This window comes from Coenobita brevimanus, chromosome 8, assembly GCF_032717465.1.
Source record: "Coenobita brevimanus isolate Jiangsu-jjx chromosome 8, ASM3271746v2, whole genome shotgun sequence".
NCBI lineage: Eukaryota > Metazoa > Arthropoda > Malacostraca > Decapoda > Coenobitidae > Coenobita > Coenobita brevimanus.
In genome coordinates this window covers 6321154-6347206 of record NC_136961.1, presented here as the reverse complement: position 1 = coordinate 6347206, position 26053 = coordinate 6321154, and the positions used below count along the sequence as shown (strand labels likewise).

At 44.0% G+C, this 26053-nt stretch overlaps 1 protein-coding gene across 1 annotated transcript in view; it reads right to left on the bottom strand.

The window, feature by feature from the left end:
• Positions 1-25822, bottom strand: part of LOC145406342 (organic cation transporter protein-like) — a 100177-nt gene extending 74355 nt beyond the window's left edge. The window contains exons 1-2 of the mRNA XM_080277506.1: positions 25742-25822; positions 24397-24551 (exon numbers count right to left, since the gene is read on the bottom strand). Coding sequence (XP_080133632.1) covers positions 24397-24551; positions 25742-25822 — 236 coding nt within the window. The remainder of the gene's footprint in view (positions 1-24396; positions 24552-25741) is intronic.
• Between the last annotated feature and the right edge of the window lie 231 nt (positions 25823-26053).

Below are 26053 nucleotides of genomic sequence, written 5' to 3'. Positions count from 1 at the left end.
CCTCACGTATCTAGTTCTCAGGGCACCATGTTTGCTGCATCATTCATTCAGCAGCCTCATCAATGGCTGGCTGCTTCCTCCACAGGCCCTCCCACAGGTAACAGTAACTTCCTTGTTCAGCCAGGGTTAGTGGGAGGCATTCCTGTAAAGGTCCTGAGAGACAGTGGTTCCTCAGGTTGCTCTGTCAGGCAGAGTCTAGTTCGGCCCGACGAGTACACGGGTAGACAGATCCAAGCTCAGCTTATTGATGGATTAATGAGATTGTTCCCTGAGGCACGTATCCAGGTGGCATCTCCATTTTACACTGGTATGACAGTCGCAGTTGTCATGCCAGAACCTTTGTTTGACCTTATCATAGGCAATATTCCAGGTTCCAAGTATAGTTGCACCATAGATGACGCTACTCAGACTTCGGCTACAGTAACACGAGCCATGGCTGAGGCTCCAAATTGTGTTACCCTGGTGACCATTGCATCGCTGCAAGATCTGATTTGTAGCCAAGATGTTGTCCAAGAATAACATTCTGACCCAACACTTGCTGCCGTGCGGAAGAAACAAAAGGGTAGAGTGATTAAGTATTCACGGGGGGGTCAAGCCAAGTTTCTTCGTAAACAAGGACGGCTGTACCGTGAGTCACGAACACCCCAGGGCAAGGTTCGACTGCAGTTTGTTGTTCCTGCTAAGTATCGCCAAGCAGTGTTAGAATGGGTCATTGTTCAGCCTCAGGAGGTCACATGGGCAAAAGGAAAACCCAGGGCCATATCCATGCTGACGTTTTCTGGCCAGGGATGGGACGAGAAATAGATAGCTTGTGCGTTCCTGCAATGTGTGTCAACGTACAACGAGTCAGGGATGTGTCCTTCCTGTGCTGTTTGAATCCACACCCATAATCTCAGAGTCAGTTGAGAGACAGGAGAGTGGTAATGTGGGTGCGCCCCACAGGACGCATTATGTCCAGGGCCTGTACATACATATGTACCGTAGGTTAACCCGCCCCATCCCGACGTTTTCTGGGCAGCGGTAAGCCCCAGTCCCGACATTTTTGGCTCTTTTTTTTTTTTTGGCTCAAACATCCGCTTTTGGTGAGAAACATCGAAAATTCATAGAGAAATCGCTCACCTAAGGTTTAAAATACTCGATTTAGGTACGAGTACTTCCTTACCTGACTGGGTTTTCTAACAGGCTGGCACCAAAGAAAACGAGTTCTATGGGAGGGTAACTATTTTATCCACTCATAAACAGTATTTATTATTTACTTGGTACAAATTTATATCTAGTACAAGAGTATATTGGTTTTCAAACAGTAATATAGGCATTATAAGCATTGTTTCACTCACTAACTCATCACCATTCATGACCTTTTTTTTCCCACATTACCTGATCATCATTTCTGACTATTTCTTCCTCTAATGCAATGTAAATTTTGTCCTCCACATTGTCATTTTGGGGACTCACTCTGGCCCTGAATGTCTTTATTGGTCAGGTCACTGGTAACAGGTGAATTGCCAAGACAATGGCTTGCAGGGGGGGGAGAGGTTATGCGGTGTAAGGCATTGTCCCTGCTTGGCATCTTGTAGAGGAATAGAGGAAGGTGTCCCATGTATACGTGCCAAAAATCACTCACAAAATCACTCGCGAAAATTGAAAATTGTGCAAATTAGGGACCTTGCAATGTTGCCGCATTAATTCACGTCGCCAGGACATGAGTGTACATCATGTGCGGACGTTAATTCACGTCGCCGGGACGGCGTGGGTTAAGGGGGAAGTTTGAGAACCCCGCAGAGACACTGTGAGGCTGTGTATGAATTACCTTGTGGAACGTCTCGAGCTGTGGGCCTCTCTGAGGATTCCCAGAGAATGCACATTATCCACATGAGTGTTCACACCCACGTTGGGTGTTACAATGTGACCTGCCTGAGATTGCGTAGGGATTCTCAGCTTGCCCGATGTTAATCGTAAGTGTAGAGTTAGGTTAACCAGTAAACTGCCCGTTCTGAGAGATTTGAGCAATCCAAGATCTGGCACGTTTCCTGGTTAATAATGTAGGTTAACCAGTAAACTGCCCGTTCTGAGAGATTTAAGCAATCCAAGAACTGTCACGTTTCCTGGTTAATAATGTAGGTTAACCAGTAAACTGAGAGATTTGAGCAATCCAGAGACTACGTTTCCTGGTTAATAATGTATCCATTAATAGAATAATGGTGTACTTTTGTAATATAAGTACTGATTGCTAGGCAGAGAGAGAGAAATGACACTTTTGATGATCCACCTTGATTGCTTTCGCAGGTGCAGCTGGCGGGTGCAGCATTGTCGTGGAGATCAGCTGATTGTCTCTGCCGCATGCTGACGCCTCTTCTCTTCTGCCTCATCATCATTATTTACTATTGATTTGTATTACATAATTTTACATGTAGGCACAGTTACACCACAACTGTCACACCTACACCGTGACTTACATACATCATGCTACATAACAATTAGTTGTTAATGTAAATGTAGCGAACTTTTCGCTCAGTTTGACCTGAGTACAGGATTTTTCACCATTGTCACGGAGTTTTTTTCTCAAGCTTGCTTCTGTTAACATAAATACGAGGTTTTTACTCTCATGGGCGACTGTGATTTTCTCCTGTAGCAGGGTAGTACACACACCACAGTGTGAATCTTATGTGACTGAGTTAGGATTTATGTATGTATATCGAAAATTTTATCTGAAGAAAAATTTGATTTTGATGGAGCGTAATGTCACGAATTCGCGCGAGCGTATTTATAAATTCGTGACATTTTACATCAGTGGGAAAACCATGAATTCTAATGGAATTCCCACTGCGCATCACTCAGACCAACCGTCCACGCATTCACTCGATTGGGACGGTTTTCAGAACATTTTTCACTATATCACAAGTGATCATTCGTATGCACGACGTTAGTGCCTTCACTGAGTGATTTATTGTGAACATATATTGCTCACTTTCTTTCCGCTGACCATTGAAGTTCACACGGCCATCCCTCGCCCTCTTTCATAATTTGAAGTCAGTCAGGCTTGGATTGTCGCGAGAGTAGGTTCTTTGTGCCCAGCATGGAGCAGCCCTGCCATTGTACAGTGAGTTCCTGAAATCTCCACCTAGACAGTGAATCAGCGAAGAGGGTTTAGTGTATTGCAGTGTCTGTCCTGCACCGGTGCCCAGTTTCTTCCGCTTAACTCCCCTTCACTGACCAGTAGTTCATTTCGTTTCCTAGGTTTAAGTGTTTAGCTGTTGAATGTGCGAGTGAGTGTATTCTTATTATTTTGAATTCATTTTGAGACTCATGTAACGTAAATTTATTTCATTGTAATTAATAAATTTACAGTTCTTTTTCTTTGAGCTTAATATAGTTAAACTCGTGTTTTATTTCTCAAGATTTAGCTTATTTTAGTTGCCGCTCCTAGTTTGCACAAACTCTTTGCATTTTTCATAACTGGTACTTGGACCACTACTTTTGTATCAAGCTTAAATCCATTGTGCCAGCCAGGAGTTAATGCACTGGCAAGAACCTGTTTATCATTATTAGCATTAGTTACTGATTGTCAGGGGTGGAGTCACTTTCTCGAGAGGCTAACAGTACTACAAACAGCACTCGTGAGTAATTAGAGTCAGCTGTGTACTGTTGAGAGTGTTTATAAATTCTCGTACTTAGAGAATCGGCGAATTAAGCCAGCATAAAGTAAACTTACTGCTTAATTTTCACAAGTCAATTCATTGTCTCTATTTTCAAGTATTTCAAGCATTCCTTAATTCATAAATTCACATCCCCCCGTGACAAGGATACTCCTCTATTTGATACTAACGGGTTTAAAGATGTAAGAAATGAGTTCCTGAAGCATTAAAAACAAGGTTACTTTTACCCTAATCAGAGATATGAGCCAAGTCAGACATTAGATGTGCCATAGCATCATCCCCTGTTTGCTGAAGTAACTGCTGAGATGGACGCTGTGGAATGCATATGGAAAAGTGAAGGGTGGAGTCATCGCATAAGTGTGGTTAGTCAGATGTACAGCTTAGAGGGCCATTGATGAGTAGAAGAAAGAGAGTTGGTAACAGGACAGAACCCTGAAAAACACCATTATTGGCAGCACCAGGAGAAGAACGGTGGCAGTCTACAACAACGGCTACAGAACGACCAGAAAGGAAGCTAGAGATGAAGGCACAAGCAGAAGGATAGAAACCATAAGAGGGCCATTTGGAAATTAAAGACTTACGCCAAACTCGATCGAAAACCATTGAAAAATCAAGTGCAAAGGCAAAGCTGTCGCAAAAGTCCCAAAAGGTGGGTGACCAGGAGTTTAATAGGTAGGTGAGAAGATCACTATTGGAGCATCCCTAGTGGAACCTCTACTGACGTTCGGAAAGAAGTTTATGATCGGAAAAGTTCTCTGCTTTTTTATCATGAATGGATTTAAAAACTTCTGACATACAGGATGTTAAAGCAATTGGGCGATAGATAGAAGGCTAGGAATGGTCACCCTTCTTTGGGACAAGCTGAATGAGTGCAAACTTCCAGAAAGAAAGAAAGGTACAAGTTGACAGACAGAGATGAAAGAGATTGCTCCCCATGGTGTAAGTACAGAAGCACAACTCCTGAGGACAACAGGAGGGACCCCATCAGGCATATATGCCTTATTAGTACTGAGGCCTGTGATGCCAGAAAATACATCAATTGAAGAAATTTCAATGTCAATCATGAGGATGTCAGAGGGGGGAAATGATGAAGGAACAGCACCAGACACATCTAAGGTGGGATTGGAACGAGAGAGTCAGAGTGAAGAGTTCTACTTTGTTAGAAGAAAAGGCAGCTACAGAACCATCAGGGTGGAAAAGAGGAGGGGAGTAGGAGGAGTTACATTTGTTAGATTTTTTTAAACTTTTTTACAAGGTGCCAGAAGTTGTGGAAGGAATCTGAGCTGGAGAGTTCAGCGCATTTAGTAGAAATGAGATTACTTTTAGCAGTGTGGAGAACAGACTTAGCATGAATCTGGGCAGAAAAATAAAGATGAGATTCATGGGTGAGTTGGCTCCAGTACCTTTTGTATGCTCTTTCCCTGTTGTGGACTTTATTAGAACAAGCATGATTAAACCAAGTTTTTGTTGCATTAGTCACAAGATAAGGGAAAGGAATATATGCTTCCATGCCAGAGAGAATAACCATTGTTATGTGCAAGGCACACTCATGTGGCTTTCTGCCATGGAAACAATAATCATTCCAGGGAAAATTTAAGTAGTACTGCTTAACGGACTTCCAACCAGCTGCTCCAAAGTGCCATAACCGCCACTTCCACCCAATGGACTTCCTGGAACTGTAGGACATATTACGCTGGTAAGATTGATCAGAGGAGTCCAACGGAGAGAAGAGATCAACAGCAAGAGCAGAAGGATCAGTTGTACGGGCGGTCATGGATAAGGGTAGGGTGCTGTACAAGCTGCTCTAGGTCATTAAAGGTGGAAAAGATGTAGACCTGTTCACCAGGTCAATCAGTGAAAGAAGAGGAAAGCCAAAGGTGTTGGTGAACAATGAAATCACATATAATGGGGATTTCAAGGAAAGAAGATATTGATAGGATGTGTTCCATCATGGAACGAATATAATTGAAAAATTTTTCATAGTCACTAGAATCAGGGAATAATTAAACAGCACACATATATTTAGTTAGAGAATGACAGGAAAACCGATGCCAGAGAGTACAGAATACAGGAGATTCAGTTCAAGTATGCGAGGGCGGGATACGTTGTTGAGTACATACAGTATACGCAACAGCCATCTCTGGCGTTGAAATGAGTGTAGAGAAAGTAGGAGGATACAAAGAAGGGTGTGCTATCAATTGGTTCAGACTGCGTGTCTCTGTGAGGGAGAGAGGGTGAGGTGTAGAAGAGGAGAGGTGTTGTGCAGTCTATTAGGGTGTAGTTGCTGGGTTAATTTACAATAATACTGCTGAGTTAGCAGAGATTCAATTCTCAGCTGCTAAGGAATTACAATTTCTTATAACCTTATAGCTTATTTATGAAGGAGTCCTTTCTCATTCGTATAGTCATGAATAACTGTAGCTCCATAAACACTATGTGAAATCAAGTTGATGTAACATTTATTACTCTGATTTAGCCAAAAAAAAAAAAAAAAAAGCATTGAAGGCTTATGAAGTAGCCAATTCCGAATGCAGGAAGGCATATTTGCCGTTACAGAGCTGGAATACAAATTCACCACTTTTGAGGACTAAATACAAGAGGACTATTCAAATTCTGACATACTTAAAATTCAAAATGTGTTAGGTCTTAACTGGGATACAACAGCTGATGTAATAAGTCTGAAACCAATTAAGTTTTCTGATGTTACTCTCACCAAGAGGTCCTTGTTAAGTCAGATTTCCAAGCTATTTGACCCATTACGGTTGGTCAGTCCTATAGTTATTAGGGGCAGATTTTTAGTACAGGAGGCTTGGCGAGAAAAGTTAAACTGGGACACTGAACTTGGTGAAACATATGTGGAACAATGGGAACAGATTAGAAAGGAGTTTGAAACCACATCAAGCATATGTATTCCCAGAAAAATAAACAGTACTGAGAAGTCGCACTTACACATATTTTGTGGTGCTTTTCAATGGGCCTATGGAGCAGTAACTTATAATGGAGCAGTAACTTATTATCCTGTGTGTGTGTGTGTGTGTGTGTGTGTGTGTGTGTGTGTGTGTGTGTGTGTGTGTGTGTGTGTGTGTTGGCACTAGCTTATCATATCTGGCACTATACTGATCATGGTATATTGGTACTATTTATGTCTTCATTCTTGTAAAGTATACATCACCGTCCGTGTATATTACGACTGATTCATGTGTTTGTGTTAGTTTCTTTTCGTGTTTCAGTGATTATGGATTATCTTTGTGTCTTTCACCGTGGATTCGCTTGTTGTGCATAGATTTTTGGTAGGAAGCGTATTGTTATTCATGTCAGCATTGTATTCTTTACGTATTCGTCATTTTCATTTTTCATTTTTTTTTTTTCATTAATGCTTATTTCTCTCAGTCCCTCACTCTTTCCCGCGTCTGAGCAATAAACCCAGCTCTTCTGAACTTCAACACGCAAAGCGTTGTCACACCAATGCCCTGCTTTTGTGCCCCCTTCTCTCTCTCTCTCATTCATGAAGTGCTGAGTTACTGGCCTCAAGTCAGCACGGGCCAAACCCTGATTAATGACGCACCAATTACCCGTACCTGCTGTGTTTACCTTCAGCTGCTGAGCTGATGCACTCTCTTCACTGTTCATCCTGCCACCCCTCTGCTAACCCTCACCCTTCACTGTTTGCCTCTTCACTCCTCTCCTCTCTCACACCCTTCATTGTTCATCCTGTCACCCTTCTCCTCCCCCTCACCCTTCACTGTTCATCCTGCCACCCCTCTCCTCTCCCTCACTCTTCATTGTTTGCCTCTTCATCCCTCTCCTCCCCCTCACCCTTCACTGTTCATCCTGCCACCCTGCTCCTCCCCCTCACCCTTCACTGTTCATCCTGCCACGCCTCTCCTCCCCCTCACCATTCACTGTTAACCCTCCCCTCCCCCTCCCCCTCTCATTTTTGGTAAGGTGATGGGAGGGAATCGTTATCAGTACATCTTGAGCCGCCTTAATTTTTTTGACACCCTTGACCCTGCTAACGCAAAGAACACGGATAGGATGAGGAGGACACGTCTGCTTTTTTATCAACTTCGAGAAAAATTCCGCACCTCCTCGCCATACCGAGACCTCGTCATAGACGAGAGTCTAGTGCTATAGACAGGTAATATTGCTTTTGGTCAGTATATCCCCAGAAAAAGACACAGGTTTGGCTTCAAAATCTTCGTGATGTGCGACTGTAAGACTGGGTATGTGCAGGACAATGTCCTGTACACAGATGTTCAGACGGGCATCACAGAAGATAGAAGTTTGGGACTCTCAGGGGCTGTGGTAAAAACGATGATCGAGGAATGCCTTCATCGTGGGCACGTCTTATACCTCGATAACTGGTACACAAGCCCCCTTCTCACCAGGTACCTTCACCTGCACGAAACTGGTCTGTACGACACTGTAAAGAAGAACCGTCGGCACATGGTGAAGGTGGGAAGGAAGCTTCAGAAAAATGAGGTTATTTTTTACAAAGCACATAATATCCTCGCAACAGCATGGCACCACAACCGCAAAGTATTCCTCCTCTCGTCTGTTCATCGGCCCCTTGTACACCGCACCGACTGTATAGATTACAGGGCAGAAGGGCGGTGCCACGTCTGAAACCAGAACCTGTCTTGGCGTACAATGTGAATATGCGACAGGTGGATCAATCAGACGCCATGATTTCCAGCGTTGACTGTGCCAGGCCCACGGTGTGTTAAGAATCGTCGGAACTATATCCATTGTCAAAGATTTAAAAAAATACCTGAACACAGTTATGTCCTCTTCTAAGTAAAGGTAGTTGAGTAAGGTTATGATTCGTTACATCAGTTGTAAATATATAATTACTCTTACAATGTACGGTATTCCTAGTTACAGCAGGTTTGAAATAGCTGATAAACGCCTGTACGTCAAAGAAGTTATTTGAGAGGAACATTTGACGTTACGTGGAGAGACAAAGAAACAAATGAGGAAGTGAAGGAGGGTTGTGGGCGTGAAGCGGGTGCCACTGAAAGAGGAAAGATAAATTCTTTCAGGTGGTGTGGTCATGAAGAGAGGGTGGATAACGAAATACTGCCTGGAAGAATGTGTCACTGACGGGGAGAGGGAGAGGGAGAGGGGGAGACTAAGGATGAGATGGAGGGAATGAGTGGAGACATGTGAGGAGAAGGTGTGAGTTAGTGGGAGGGCAGTCAAATGGCTGAGAAAAACCGACAAGGAGGCGATTTGTTTGTGGCCACCATTTACGGGATTGAATGTTCCGGTTATAGATAGTCGGACAAACAGATAGATAGACGGCAGATGATTGCTGCTTTCACCTCACACGGCAGTAGGACGCGATGTGTGTGTGTGTGTTTGTGTGTGTGTATGTGTGTGTGTGTGTGTGTGTGTGTGTGTGTGTGTGTGTGTGTGTGTGTGTGTGTGTGTGTGTGTGTGAGAGAGAGAGAGAGAGAGAGAGAGAGAGAGAGAGAGAGATTAGGTAGGATTCGGATCAAGTTTTTGATCTAATCGAAGAGATTCGAAGAGATTCATAGTGAAGCAGCACAAAAGGGGAAGTGATGAAATGTGATTATAAGCACAATATCAGATAGACAAGGATGGTGACATCAGATATGAATATCGGTCACCATTCATTGTTAAATTACACTACCCCTACTTGTTTTTCTTTTCAACCTTTTTTCATATATTTCTTTGTGTTGCATTCGACACACACACACACACACACACACACACACACACACACACACACACACACACACACACACACACACACACACACACACACACACATTCCCGAAGCAATGAATCTGAGCGGCAGGGCTCCACCCACTAACCCCCCGACCTCATTCTCGCGTCTCCTACTTCCTGACTCGTACCTTATCTCTTCAAAAAACGATTAAAGTGTCATTTGTGGCAGAAAATCGTGCTGAAGTTGAGTCTTAAAACTGAAGTCCTAGACTGTACAGTACCATGGATTTCTTGCTCACTGAAGAGTCAGTAATGCTGACTGACTCATCGGCAACGTTTCTATTAACAGTGTAGACATGGAATGCAGGTGTTCTGACGACTCATATTGCATGTGCTTTTTGTTATCACTGTCTCATTCTCGTTTTTTGACTCTTTCTTTGTGTATGTGTCAAGTGGTAGATGCAGACCTCTCTCCAGCCTGGAGTATGAAATTGAAGGTATTGGGAACTCGTTGACAGAGGATGTTTGACGGACCACAACAAGCCAGCAGCTCAGCAGATAGAGTCAGTCCAACTAGGCTACCCTTTGCTTTTCTTAAGCAAATACATGTCTGATCCAGCTGATCAGTAAACAGGATATTCCACACACTCTCTTTTATCCCAACAAACAAATACTTCTGCCTCCAAGTCAGTTTCTACATACGGGGAAGCCAAGAAGTCGGTAGGTTGTACACATAGCGGATCTTTTTTTGTTTTTTCCTTCATGGAAAGATCAAATATCTGCTCTTGGAGAGCTCTGAAGGGTTTTCTTAACAAATGCAAAGTTGCTCAGCTTGAAAATTTTTGTTGATATGTCAGGTGTTGCATCAGCTGGTTTTTAGAAGTTTTAAATTGTGGCCCTAAGGAGGCATTAAAAAAAAAAAATCACATTCTGCGAGTTTCAAAGAGAGAAAGTTTTAAAATTTGACTGCAGTAGTTTCTCCGCTGGTCTCTTCTTGTTGTTACTTCCTGATGAGACGACATCATTTTTGTCTCACAATTTTTTACAAGAGTTATCACTGAAATGACCAGCTATAGTAACATGAGGTATTGCCAAAACTTCTGCAAGAAACAGTCTCCTTCACGCTACGCTCTAAGGGATAATGAGTGTAGAAATTTATCTTGACAATCTATCCACAACTAACAAGTTGGACGGAGAATCCCCTTGGTATGCTGTAAGCTGTTCTGCTGAGCGCCGTCCTCCACTGAGACAATCACTCAATAAGATGATAATTATTGTCTTTCTTAAGGCACGATTGCATTTGACCAGTTCTTAATATTCAGTATACTGGTTAGTCCCCTATGGGATGCTCCCAAAAGCACCCCCAAACTACAATAGATCAATTCAGTACGTGAGGATTTACATTGACGTGTACATACCACTGGAAATGACATTTTTCCATTTATCAGGAACTGACATTTCGCCATATGCAACTGTAAGTCCAGCTAAGGGTGCACAGTGTATAAAGCAAGTGCTCAGAGTAAAAGTTTTGTCCGTTTTCTTCAATTTCACCAATACCAAGCGACAAGCATCGTTGTTATTTGCATATTCTAACAGTTGCCCAGACATTTCAGGCTGCCATCTAACTGAATCCACGACAAAAACCCTTATAGTTCATGAATCTAAGAAAAAAAAATACAGTACAAGAAAAAAATCCAGCTTCAAAGCAGTAAGCCAGCTGACTGCTACATGACTAAAATATTATTATGCAAGGACGATTGTTCCCTCAAAGAAAAAAGAAAAAACAATATAACAGGAAACTAGAATAAAAATCTGTTCATTTCGAGTTGCCTGGACACTGCATTTGAAAGACTGGAGGCCATAGACAATAGGGAATACAAACAGAGGAAGACAGTTCCAGAGCTGGTATGTTCCATACATGAAGGACAGGGAGTAACGGTTAACTCTTGTACTAGGGAGTTGGACAGAAGAGGGGTAAGAGTTTATTGCTGGGCGGGTGCTATGCACCCTCCGTAGTGGTGGAGGGATGCAGGCAAACAGATCAGAGGAGCAGTGACCATCGAGGCAGCAACATAAATGAGGTAAAGATGCAACAATGCGGCGAAGAGACGGGCTGAAGGAAACCAGTACTAGGAGATGGCATGGGGTCGGCTTGCCTCACCTAATCTCGTAGAAACAGATTTTCCAAGAGAGGCAATATGATCTTTTCAAGATAAACCCCGATAGAATGAAACCCCAAGTATGTTTAAAGATGATGCATGATTATTTTGGATATTGTTAAAAATTAGAGGATTGTCACAAATTCGCGTGAGCGTATTTATAAATTCGTGACATTTTACATCAGTGGGAAAACCACGAATTCTAGTGGAATTCCCACTGCGCATCACTCAGTTCAACCGTCCACGCATTCACTCGATTGGGACAGTTTTCAGAACATTTTTCACTATTTCACAAGTGATCATTCGTATGCACGACGTTGGTGCCTTCACTGAGTGATTTATTGTGAGTGTATATCGCTCACTTTATTTCCGCTGACCGCTGAAGTTCACACAGCCATCCCTCGCCCTCTTTCATAATTTGAAGTCAGTCAGGCTTGGATTGTCGCGAGAGTAGGTTCTTTGTGAGTTCCTGAAATCTCCACCTAGACGGTGAATCAGCGAAGAGGGTTTAGTGTATTGCAGTGTCTGTCCTGCACCGGTGCCCAGTTCCTTCCACTTAACTCCCCTCCACTGACCAGTATTTCTTTTCGTTTCCTAGGTTTAAGTGTTTAGCTTTTGAATGAGCGAGTGAGTGTATTCTCCTTGTTATTTTGAATTCATTTTGAGACTCATGTAACGTAAATTTATTTCATTGTAATTAATAAATATACAAGTCTTTTTCTTGAAGCTTAATATAGTTAAACTTGTGTTTTATTTCTCAAGATTTAGCTTATTTTAGTTGCCGCTCCTAGTTTGCACAAACTTTTTGCATTATTCATAACTGGTACTTGGACCAGTACTTTTGTATCAAGCTTAAATCCATTGTGCCAGCCAGGAGTTAATGCACCGGCAAGAACCTGTTTATTATTATTAGCATTAGTTACTGATTGTCAGGGGTGGAGTCACTTTCTCGAGAGGCTAACAGTACTACAAACAGCACTCGTGAGTAATTAGAGTCTGCTGTGTACTGTTGAGAGTGTTTATAAATTCTCGTCCTTAGAGAATCGGCGAATTAAGCCAGCATAAAGTAAACTTACTGCTTAATTTTCACAAGTCAATTCATTGTCTCTATTTTCAAGTATTTCAAGCATTCCTTAATTCATAAATTCACATCCCCCCGTGACAAGGATACTCCTCTATTTGATACTAATGGGTTTAAAGATGTAAGAAATGAGTTCCTGAAGCATTAAAAACAAGGTTACTTTTACCCTAATCAGAGATATGAGCCAAGTCAGACATTAGATGTGCCATAGCATCATCCCCTGTTTGCTGAAGTAACTGCTGAGATGGACGCTGTGGAATGCATATGGAAAAGTGAAGGGTGGAGTCATCGCATAAGTGTGGTTAGTCAGATGTACAGCTTAGAGGGCCATTGATGAGTAGAAGAAAGAGAGTTGGTAACAGGACAGAACCCTGAAAAACACCATTATTGGCAGCACCAGGAGAAGAACGGTGGCAGTCTACAACAACAGCTACAGAACGACCAGAAAGGAAGCTAGAGATGAAGGCACAAACAGAAGGACAGAAACCATAAGAGGGCCATTTGGAAATTAAAGACTTATGCCAAACTCGATCGAAAACCATTGAAAAATCAAGTGCAAAGGCAAAGCTGTCGCAAAAGTCCCAAAAGGTGGGTGACCAGGAGTTTAATAGGTAGGTGAGAAGATCACTATTGGAGCATCCCTAGTGGAACCCCTACTGACGTTCGGAAAGAAGTTTATGATCGGAAAAGTTCTCTACTTTTTTATCATGAATGGATTTAAAAACTTCTGACATACAGGATGTTAAAGCAATTGGACGATAGATAGAAGGGTAGGAATGGTCACCCTTCTTTGGGACAAGCTGAATGAGTGCAAACTTCTGGCAAGAAAGAAAGGTACAAGTTGACAGACAGAGATGAAAGAGATTGCTCCCCATGGTGTAAGTACAGAAGCACAACTCCTGAGGACAACAGGAGGGACCCCATCAGGCATATATGCCTTATTAGTACTGAGGCCTGTGATGCCAGAAAATACATCAATTGAAGAAATTTCAATGTCAATCATGAGGATGTCAGAGGGGGGAAATGATGAAGGAACAGCACCAGACACATCTAAGGTGGGATTGGAACGAGAGAGTCAGAGTGAAGAGTTCTACTTTGTTAGAAGAAAAGGCAGCTACAGAACCATCAGGGTGGAAAAGAGGAGGGGAGTAGGAGGAGTTACATTTGTTAGATTTTTTAAAACTTTTTTACAAGGTGCCAGAAGTTGTGGAAGGAATCTGAGCTGGAGAGTTCAGCGCATTTAGTAGAAATGAGATTACTTTTAGCAGTGTGGAGAACAGACTTAGCATGAATCTGGGCAGAAAAATAAAGATGAGATTCATGGGTGAGTTGGCTCCAGTACCTTTTGTATGCTCTTTCCCTGTTGTGGACTTTATTAGAACAAGCATGATTAAACCAAGTTTTTGTTGCATTAGTCACAAGATAAGGGAAAGGAATATATGCTTCCATGCCAGAGAGAATAACCATTGTTATGTGCAAGGCACACTCATGTGGCTTTCTGCCATGGAAACAATAATCATTCCAGGGAAAATTTAAGTAGTACTGCTTAACGGACTTCCAACCAGCTGCTCCAAAGTGCCATAACCGCCACTTCCACTCAATGGACTTCCTGGAAGTGTAGGACATATTACGCTGGTAAGATTGATCAGAGGAGTCCAACGGAGAGAAGAGATTAACAGCAAGAGCAGAAGGATCAGTTGTACGGGCGGTCATGGATAAGGGTAGGGTGCTGTACAAGCTGCTCTAGGTCATTAAAGGTGGAAAAGATGTAGACCTGTTCACCAGGTCAATCAGTGAAAGAAGAGGAAAGCCAAAGGTGTTGGTGAACAATGAAATCACATATAATGGGGATTTCAAGGAAAGAAGATATTGATAGGATGTGTTCCATCATGGAACGAATATAACCCCGCTGAGGGGGGTCACCTTGACGTGGTGGCGGGGCTTGAAGCGTGGCTGGCAGTGCCACCTACTTTGGAGGCATGCCTACCTTTGTAGGGTTCGGCATTTGTCAGTGTCGTGGACCAAGCACCCCCTACATCACTGGTAGAGGAGGCCTACTGGTGATGTCAGTCCCTGCCCATTTGCCATCTAGGGCGGGACTGTTGCCTCCCCACGTGTTTGCCGTGCGTGGCATCCCGTAATGCTGGGAGACGGGAGTCCTGGAGGTTGAGTGATGCTGCATGGTGCGCCCTGCAGCTAGCAATACACCTCTTTGGTCCCTTATTCTGGCTAGACGGGTGGCCTGGTTGGGCCCGACCAGGTCAATCGGCTGGTCACTGGCTAGCCATCCAGGCTAGTCACCTAGTGGCTTTAGGGTCAAGCGGGCACTGGGGGACCTGGTGGCTCCTATCGTCCTGGAGTCACCCTTGTCAGGGTCCCTTGGTGGTTACCTGCGTATACTTTCCCACTACCTCTGGGGTCGCCAGTGGTGCTTTCCCTGGCATATAGCCTCCCCTTGTTGGGCTCCATGGTGGGTGGAGGGGTGGGGGAATGAAGGTTGTTTTCTTTTGAATATGGCTTCTAAAAATTTTTCAGCTGACGACCCTGGTTCCGTCCCTGACCATCCTTCAGAGTCTCCCTCCTGTGCGCCTCTTGTGCCTCTGGCTGGTGAGGCCCACATTGCCACCTTGGAACCATACCTGCCTGGTTCCAGTGGTTTCCGTTCAGTGGCCACTACAAAGAAGAAGAGCCGGCAACAGACAATAACATCTTGTGGACATGCCCGTGAGGTCCTGCCAGGTGTCTATGAGAGGGTTGATTTCCCAAGGTACTACACCATTCGTACTCTGGATGGTCAGCCTATTGGGAATCTGGACATTTTTACTGTTCATCGGCGCATTGTATCAATCTGTGGGAGAGAGCCAAAGATTTCACCTCAGGGGGATGGTAGCCTCCTAGTGGAGGTTACATCCCCTGAAGAGGGTTCCCGGCTGGCTGCCCAGTGTAAGGACCCGGATGCGCTGTTTTCTTGTGTCCCTCATGCGTTTTTCAATCAGTGTCGAGGTGTTGTTTTCTCCAAAGACTTACTTCGCTACAGTGAAGAGAAGCTACTTGAAGAACTCCAGGTCCACAGGGTTGTCAAAGTGGAGAGGTTTCAGAAGAAGGTTGATGGTGTACTTACCCCAACTCCATCCTTGTTGCTGACGTTCGACTGTACTGTTCTGCCTTCATCCATCAAGGTGGCTTGGTTGTCCCTTAGGGTCAAACCCTTTGTCCCAAATCCACGACGCTGCTACCACTGTCAGATGTACGGGCATGTTGGGCGAGCCTGTCGTCGTTTGCAACAGGGCCTCCCAGTGGTGTGTGTCAGTTGTGGAGCATCCACTCATGCAGGACAGGACTGTCCTGGACCTGTTTGTTGTTTGCACTGTGGCGAGGCACATCCTGCTTCATCTAAAGACTGTGCCCGGTTTTGCTTGGAGAAGGAGATCCTCCTCATCCGTAATCATGATAAAATAAGCTTTCCTGAGGCCAGGAGTAGAGCCATGTCATCTGTTTTCCGTAACGGAGTGTCTTATGCGTCAGTTTTGTCCGGTCATAGCCGTCCTCATCGTCCTGTCCAGCAGCAGACTCGAGTTCCTCCTGTTGTGTCAGCTCCTATGCCTTCATCTGTTGATACCATGCCAGTGCAACAATCTCCCGTACTTGCAACGGTTGCCGCTACAGTTCAAGACTCGACCTCTACATCTATGGTATCCCCTAGTAGTCATGGTGCACATTCTTCATTTGCTAAGCGTCATCGTGGTTCCTCAGAGTCTTTGAGTCTTGAAGATCCTCCAAGCAAGGTGTCGGTCGTGGAGTCCACATCCTCTGTAGTTAGTCCATCTGTGCAACAGCCCTCGGACCCTGCTTCTGGGTCTTCGGGGGCTTCTGGGGTGTCAGGTCAGTCTGGCACCTCTTCCTCCGGGGAATCGGATGTTCCTCCTCCGGTTACCTCTGAGGATCCTGTCCTGCCCCCTCCATGTTTGGAGGCCAGGACCCCAATCCCTCCTGCTCGACCTCTTGGTTCACTGGGGGCCCCGGGCAGGGTTCGGAGTAGCTCTTCCTCTCCTGCTGGGCAGCGACGGGTGTCTGTGAAGTCTCCCAACACTTCGCAGACCCCAGGCCCTCGTTCTAGCCATGCTGCTGCCCGTGGCAAGCCCCTTAGTGGGCGTATCCGCATTCCCAAGAAGATTGTCTCCCAGGGTCGCTCAGTGGTTTCCACTAAGTGACCCTTTCTTTTGTGTATATAGTTCCTCCATTTTAATATTTTTAGTATTTTTTTATGGTTTTCTGTTTGTCCCTCTCCCCTGCCCCTTTTTATTTCCGTAGTTTTAATGGCTAATATTATTCAATGGAACTGCCGTGGTTTACGAGCCAACTGGGAGGAACTCCGTTGGCTTCTGGCTGAGTATTCACCTGTGTGTGTTTGCCTACAAGAGACAATGGTTGGAGATGCTGCGCCACCCAGTCCACCTGGTTACCAGGTTTTTTATTCAGATCCTCTTCCTGGACAGGGTCATGGTGGGGGTGTGGCTATTCTAGTACGCAGTGACATACCTTTCACTGCTGTGAATCTTAACACTCCACTGCAGGCTGTTGCTCTCCAGATTTTCCTTCCCCGTCGTTATACTGTGTGCTCTTTGTACCTCCCTCCTAGTGCCACTATTGAGAGGGTTGATCTTGAAAATCTTATTCGGGCACTTCCCTCACCCTATTTCTTGCTGGGTGACATGAACAGTCATCATCCCCTGTGGGGTGGCTCCACAGCTGATGCTAGAGGTACTATGTTAGCCTCCATTGTGGAGGATGTGGACCTGTACATTTTAAATTCTGGTGAAGTTACTTACTTCCATAGTCAAACGGGTATTTTTACTTCTATTGATTTGTCTTTGTGCTCTGCAGGGGTAGCCCTGAATTTTACATGGGCTGTGTTACCAGACTTACATGGCAGTGACCACTTCCCTATTTTATTAAGATCAACACAGAGTGCGCCTCGGCGTCGTCTTCCCCGCTGGCGCTTGGATAGGGCGGTCTGGCCGGTTTTTGAGGAGCTGTGTTCCCCGAGCCGATGTGTGGAGGATTTTGTCAGCACTGATGCTGCTGTTGATTATTTCACAGACTTACTTCACTCGGCGGCACTGCAGAGTATTCCGAGGACAGCTGGTCACTTTCCTCGCCGTCCAGTTCCCTGGTGGACCGATGAGTGTGCTTCTGCTGTTCGGGCTAAACGTGCTGCTTTCTCCCGACTTCGTCGTCACCGAGGTGACCCTGGTTACTTAGTGGCATATAGGAGGGCCCGAGCTCATGCCCGGCGGGTTATGAAGGAGGCTAGGAGGAAGTCTTGGGCGTCATTTGTTTCTTGAATTTCTTCACAGACTCCTCTCACGAAAGTGTGGAAACGGGTGAGGAAGATTTCAGGGAAATTTCCCGTTCCCTCTCCTCCTGTTTTATCTCGTGCAGGTGTGGTGGTGGCTCATTCTTTGTCTGTTGCCGAGATATTTGCCGCTCATTTTGCTAATGTCTCTAGGAAGGACACCTCATCCCCGTCGGCACGCCGCCGATGGCACCTGGAATCTTTGGGCATTAGTTTTCCATCTACTGCAGAGGAGTCGTATAATGTTGCTTTTTCTGCTTCTGAACTTCAGACGGCATTGTCGCAGTGTCGCGACTCTTCTCCAGGCTTGGATGATGTCCCATATGCCTTCTTACACCACTTGCCTGATGCAGCCCTTCATTTTCTGTTGTCACTGTATAACAGAATTTGGTGCAATGGTGGGTTTCCAGCCTCATGGGGTGTTGCTGTGGTTCTCCCCATCCCTAAGCCGGGTAAGGATCACTCGCAGGCCACTAATTATCGCCCTATCTCGCTGACATCTTGCCTTTGTAAGGTCCTTGAAAAAATGGTGAATAGTCGGCTCATGTGGTACTTAGAGAAGGGTGGTTACTTGTCTCCTGTCCAGTGTGGGTTTCGGAAGATGCGGTCGACCACAGATGCTCTCCTTTCTTTAGAATCTTCCATCTGCCAGGCTTTTGCAACTAACCAGCATCATATCACAGTGTTCTTTGATTTGGAGAAGGCGTACGACACTTCCTGGCGTCATGGTATATTACAATCACTTTATGAGTTTGGTCTCCGTGGGCGACTCCCACTTTTATCCGGGAGTTTTTATCTAATCGTATTATTCGGGTCCGAGTTGGGAGTGAGCTGTCTACTGCACATCCCCTTGAGGATGGTGTGCCACAAGGGAGCATACTAAGTGTTACCCTTTTCGCAGTGGCAATTAACAGCGTTATTTCTGTGCTCCCTGATGGTGTTCGTGGCTCTCTCTATGTTGACGATTTATCAATCTCTGTCACTGCCTCACGGATGTCAATGGCAGAAAGGAGGATGCAGATGGCTCTCAACCGTGTCTCTAGATGGGCTGATGACCGAGGTTTTCGATTTTCCTTCAAGAAGACCGTTGCCATGCATTTTTGCCGCATTCGTGGAGTCCACCCTGACCCAAATCTTTTTTTAGACGGGCGTCGTATTTCGTGTTTAAAGGAAACCCGGTTTTTAGGGCTGATTTTTGACAGCCGGTTGACTTGGGTCCCTCACCTGAGGTACGTAAAAGCTGAGTGTCTCAGAGCATTGGGTCTCTTGAAAGTTTTAGCGCACACATACTGGGGAGCTGATCGCAAGACCCTCCTCCTCTTGCATCAGTCTCTGATTTTATCCAAACTTCATTATGGATGTGAAGTTTATTCTTCTGCCTCAGAAGCCCGGCTTCGTAGTTTAGATTCCATACATCATGCTGGTGTTCGTCTCGCCACTGGGGCATTCCGATCTTCCCCGATTTCGAGTTTGTTGGCTGATGCTGGTGTCCTTCCTCTAGACTTGCTCCGCTCTTCCCTTTTGATGCGATGTTGGTATCGCTTATCTCGTCTCCCAGACTCTGTGCCCTTTGTCAAGGTCTCTCAAGATTCTCGGTCACCTATTTTTGCCACTCGGCCATCCTTTCCAAAGCCCTTTGGTTTCAGGGTGCAGTCAGTTATGTCTAGCTTCTCTGTTCCTTCTGTGCCGATCACTCCCCACCGTGTCCCGAGGGTGGGCTACTGGCTTCTCCCCAGGGTGACATTTTGTCGTTTCTTCTCATTCAGTAAGGCCTCCCTTCCTTCTCAGGTTTTATTTTCTCTGTTTTTAGAGCATGCCTCTTCTCATGGGGACTCCATACCAGTTTATACTGATGGATCCAAGTCTGATGCGGGTGTGGGCTTTGGTGTGGTGTTTCCCACCTTCTGTCGAGGTGGGAGCCTCCCTATGACTGCTTCTGTTTTTACGGCTGAGCTGACTGCTATTTTATTTGCCCTTCAGATTCTCTTCACTCTCCCCCACACTGCTTTTACTGTTTTTAGTGACTCACGAAGTGCTCTTTCTGCAATGGAGTCTTTTAATCCCTCTCATCCTTTGGTTTTAATCATTTTAGAGTGGCTTTTCCTTTTAGGGCGTCGTGGACGTCGTGTAGATTTCTGTTGGGTTCCAGCTCATGTAGGAGTGGCAGGGAATGAACGAGCTGATCAGCTGGCCAAGGCGGCAGCGGCTCGTCCCCCTCTTGCACAGTCCCCTCTGTATCGTCTGCCTGCTGCAGATATGCGCTCCTGTATTGCCTCCAGAGTTTGGTGCTGTTGGCAGGAGCATTGGGATGCTGTAGGTGCCAATAAGTTGCGCTCGATTTGCCAGAAGGTGGGCTCATTCAGTTACCAGGGCTTCCCTCGTCAATGGGAGACTGCTTTGTGCCGCCTCCGCATTAGCCACACCCGTTTCTCTCATGGCTTTTTAATGGAAAGGGCTCCTCCTCCATTCTGTGATGACTGTCTGGTTCCCTTGACTGTTCGGCACCTGTTGGTGGAGTGCCCTAGTCTTGAGGATTTGCGTCGTCGATTCCTCTCTGACCACCAAACGGATGGTGGTGTGTATCATCTTTCCTCTGTGCTTGGGGAGGATGCCTGTGCCTTGGGAGGGGCAACCCTCTCGTTTGTGAAGGAGGCAGGACTTTTTAAGGATATTTAGAATTTCTTCATTTTGATTGTGTGGTTTATCCTCTGTTTTTTGTTTTTTACTTTTTACTTCTTTGTTATACGGCGGCATATGACCCTGGCAGTTGCGCCGCCATGATTATTAGAAAAAAAAAAAAAAAAAAAAAAAAAGAACGAATATAATTGAAAAATTTTTCATAGTCACTAGAATCAGGGAATAATTAAACAGCACACATATATTTAGTTAGAGAATGACAGGAAAACCGATGCCAGAGAGTACAGAATACAGGAGATTCAGTTCAAGTATGCGAGGGCGGGATACGTTGTTGAGTACATACAGTATACGCAACAGCCATCTCTGGCGTTGAAATGAGTGTAGAGAAAGTAGGAGGATACAAAGAAGGGTGTGCTATCAATTGGTTCAGACTGCGTGTCTCTGTGAGGGAGAGAGGGTGAGGTGTAGAAGAGGAGAGGTGTTGTGCAGTCTATTAGGGTGTAGTTGCTGGGTTAATTTACAATAATACTGCTGAGTTAGCAAAGATTCAATTCTCAGCTGCTAAGGAATTACAATTTCTTATAACCTTATAGCTTATTTATGAAGTCCTTTCTCATTCGTATAGTCATGAATAACTGTAGCTCCATAAACACTATGTGAAATCAAGTTGATGTAACATTTATTACTCTGATTTAGCCAAAAAAAAAAAAAAAAAAAAAACCCCTGATGATTGGCACAATTTTCATTGGCATTCTGTTCTGTATAACAACAACAGCAGCAGCAGCAACAACAACAAAAACAAAAACAGTAATAATAATAATAATAATAATAATAATAATAAAAACTAGTTAGCCATTTACCTATTGTGTTGCAACGAAAAGGAAATTTCCCCATAATTTTTTATGGTATATAAGGTATGAAATTTTGGCATCATAAACAAGTCTGCCCTTTAAATATAGTTCAAGGTCATTCGTATTTGGAACATGAACTTAAATTAACCAAAGGTACCTTCTTGTGTAATATCAGTAAGATCTAAAGACAACGGAGTGGAAGAATGCATGGGTACATTTTACATTTGTCTTAGTAACTGGCCAACTGCATGCTTAACTGTAATCATATTCCTTTCAGGTAAAAAGAAGGAAAAAAGCTATATTTCTGTAAAGATACAGCTTCTCAGATTTTGTGGTTTTCTCTGCATGTTACAAAGAAAACACTGAGCATTTGAATTCGGTACTTTCCACTGTGCTAAATGGCAAAATATTCGGCCAAAATTCTCAGGAGACTTTTATATCATAGGATTTTCAGTCAAGTAGCCATATCTCAATTAGTTTCTGAGATACTTCAGTATCAAATATGCAGTTTTTGCACCAAAATGAGTACATGACCTTCAAAAATAGGTCAAGGTCATTTTTATTTAGCAAAAGTACTTGTGTTACTTTAGGGCAACTTCATGTATAATATCATCATGTTCTAAGAAAAAAGACTGGAAAGAAAATAATAACTAGTTACTATTTACTTACTTTATAACTACAATAAGGAAGCTCCACCATGGGTACATTTTCAATTTGTTTTAATAACTGGCTAAATGTATGCTTAACTGTAGCCATATTCCCTTCAAATAATGAGAGGGACAACAGTTTTTGTGGTTTTCTCTGAAACGTCACACACACACACACACACACACACACACACACACACACACACAAAACACCGTGCATATATCAACTGTTTACTTTCCACTGGGCTAGATGGCAAAATTTTCAGCCAAAATTTTCAGCAAACTTTTTCATTATAGGATTTTCAACCCAACAGTGGGATTTCTTTTAGTTTTTGAGATATTTCAATATCACATATGCAACTTTTGCACCAAATATTAGTATATAACCTTCAAAAATAGGTCAAGGTCATTTATATTTGGCTCAGGGACTTGGGTTACCCTAGGGCACATTCCTGTATAATATCATCGGGATCTTAGGAAGAAAAAGTGCAAAGAAAAATAATAATACCAAAGCATCGTCATATATATGGCAAAGCTTGATAATAAGCTTCACTATATGTATGGCGAATAATAATAATAATAATAATAATAACAATAATAATAATAATAATAAAAATAAGAAGAAGAACAAGAAGAAGAAGAAGAAGAAGAATGATAATGTTACGTCCAAGTCCCACACTGCAACAGGCTCCAACAGTAGTAGTTCATTATACTGTAGGAAAGACGTTGCCCAGTGAGTTGTTCTTCTTATGGTCAGCCTCAGTGGCGTACCGAGGGGGGGGGGCATGCTGCCATGCCCCCCCCCTTTGCAATATATATATATATATATATATATATATATATATATATATATATATATATATATATATATATATATAAAGCTTATCAACTTCATATGTTTCAACTGAATTATCAGCAAGAAAATTATGTTGGATATGTCTTGTCTTTATCTGTTTATTAGTGAGACTAATACAGTGACTAAATTATCATAATTTTTTAAAGTTATTGTTAATAGTTTATTACACTTGTAAAGTTGTTTGATCGAAATGTGAGCGTTTGAATTTTAGTAGTATATATATGGTTATTGGAGTAACTGAATCATAACTCAGTGGCACAGAGTACTTAAAAATGACTTTAGAATATGATATATTTATGTCGTATGCCCATTCCATATGGCCTAAAAATGATCATAAAATTGGCCAAAATATAAAGTTTTCTCAGGAGGGGGCCCTTACAGTGTCCCCCCGAATCCCCCAGCTGTGCGGGCCCGCTGCGCTCACCAAAGTCATGGGCTGCACAGTTAAAAAGATAAAAAAAAAAAAAGCCCCCCCCCATTACAACTTTTTGGGTACGCCACTAGTCAGCCTTCTGGCGTTCAACAACATGATCGGCTCAGACGTGTTAAATAAACACTGGCTTCCTAAGTCCATGATCTTTATTCACAAAATACATACATTTAATGCTTGCCAACCACTTCACTGTTTTCACAAGTACTGGAGCTATACAATCTTCACTAGACTGCACTGACACTGAACTGACTTTGAACTGCACTGACACTAAACTGTAACGACACTGACTGCCATAGGCTCTTCCACCTCCTTAAATAACCTTCTCTTCTTCAGCATTCTAGGACTTGCTGGTACCTGCCCCTAGCAACAACAGTCACCAAATCGAAGACATCCAAAACATGCCAGAGTCTTCTTACATTACATAACATTCTAAGGGCTTTAGCATAGAAACTGAAATAAAATTACATAATTCAACAATTATATAAATAACAACGTTATAGAGAAGAAGAGCATAGAATTTAAAGCATAACTTAACATAATACCTCCACTCACGATTAGCAGGCTAATTAGTAACTATCACTCGTAACTGAAAAATACGAGAAATACTGAGAATTTCCATTACTTCCTACCTAGCAAATCTCGTTTCTCAACACTACCGCCTCCCTAGTCGTTTTGTCGTGCCAACAAAACTACACAGTAATTACAAGCATAATTATTAATCCTAATGAAACATCAAATTATACACAAAATAATCCATCAACTTACAAGGTCTTCTCCAATGCCACTTCCGACAATGCCCTTGCTCCTCCACACAGTCCACTCCTGATTCACTTCCTCCCTTGGGAAACTGTCACCATCATTTTGTACTTCAGCTCTTTGGTCCTCCTCAACATCCTCGGCTGGGGGTGAGCACAGTTCCTCGGCATCGTCACAGCTGTATTGTCCTGGCCCATGATACTGCCACAGATGATTCACGTGTACCACTTTTGGGCGAGATTTCCTGCCTCCCCAAATCTGGCATGGTACATCTGATAGCGGTCCAACACAGTGTAGGACCCATCCGATGGGCTCTGCAGCGTCGGTGACTGTCCCTTTTTCTGCTGCAGATTGTAGAGCCAAACTCTGTCGCCATTCTTGAAGCTCACCTTACTTGTTTTGGCATGATACTTGCACTTCATCACCTTCCCAGAAAACTTAAGGGTTCCTCACACTTGACGATGTACTTCAGCTAGCCTTTCCTGAAGATGTTAAGCACAGCTGGAGGTATCTGTAGGCAGCTGTTCACCAGGTGGTCTTCCCATTAACAAGTCAACTGGTAAATAGAAATTGTGGCCCAACACCAGTTTTGCGGAGGTGTAGCCAGTAGACTTGTGGGATGCAGTCCAATATGCCATCATCAACGTAGGTACTTCCGTCCCATTCCGTTTGTCCCTCTGCATAATACTTGGCAAGTTTTTTTTTTTTTTTTTCCCCAGGGTCCAGTTGATTTTCTCCACGATCACAACTGACTGTGGCCTCAGTGGGGTCATCCTGGTCTTCTTGATCCCCAATAATTTGCAGCTCTCATGGAACTCAACAGACTCAAAGTTTCGACCCTGGTGAGAATGTAGCTCTTGTGGCATCCCAGAATGACAGAAAAACTGGTGAACCAACACCTGAGCAATAGTCTCGACCTCTTAATCAGGAATGGCATACACTTCTGGCTGCTTTGTGAAGTAGTCCATGGCAACACATATGTACTGGTTTCCTCTTTTAGTGAGTGGCAGAGGTCCAGCAATGTCCACAGCAACTTTTTCCATCGGTGCACCCACTTGGCACAGCTGAATAGATGTGCAACCACGTTTCTTGGGTCCCTTCTTGGCACAGCATACATCACAGACCTGACACCACTCTATTACATCCTGGCGCATGCTAATCCAGTAGAACCTCTGCCGCAGCCAACTTAGAGTTTTCTTCACTCCCAGGTGCCCACTAGTGATCCGGTTATGGGACTCATCCATGATCTCAGACCTAATTTTCTTCAGAACCATCAGTTGCCAATACTTGCTGAGGCCATTGGGTGTCACCCACTGATGCTCCAGGGGTCCATTGTTCAAATAGGTCCCACTGACTCCAGTAGCTCTTGGTTGCAGAGCTGAACCTGGAAACCTCTTCCCTAGATGGTCTCACTATACTCCACTGCAGCCACTCTAGCACTGGTTGTAAATCTGCATCCTCCATCTGCATTATCTTCAGGTCTTCATAATCTGATTCTGGCACTGTCACTGCAGTATGGCTGCAATTCTTGCCATGATTTTCAATTTTACTACACTGCCGGCAATCTGGGTCACTAGGCCGACGACTCAGGCTGTCATCATTGCCATGTACCCACCCAGGACGGTGCTGCACCATTATTGTGCTGATCCAGCTTCGTGAGCCAGCATGCCAGTTGTCCTTCCAGATTCTTTAACATCTTAAGCCATTTGAGTGCCACATGGTCTGTCCTGATAATGAAGTAGGACCCATACAAGTAGTGATGGAAGAAGTGGAGGATCTTGATCACTGCCAAGAGGTCCTAATGGGTCCCAGAGTAGTTCCACTCCGGTGGGCTGAGGTTCATTCTGTAATATGTCACCACATGCTCTTCGTCGTCCTGCCTCAGGAATCCACCAATACCTTGGTCAGTAGCGTCGTAGTCCAGGAT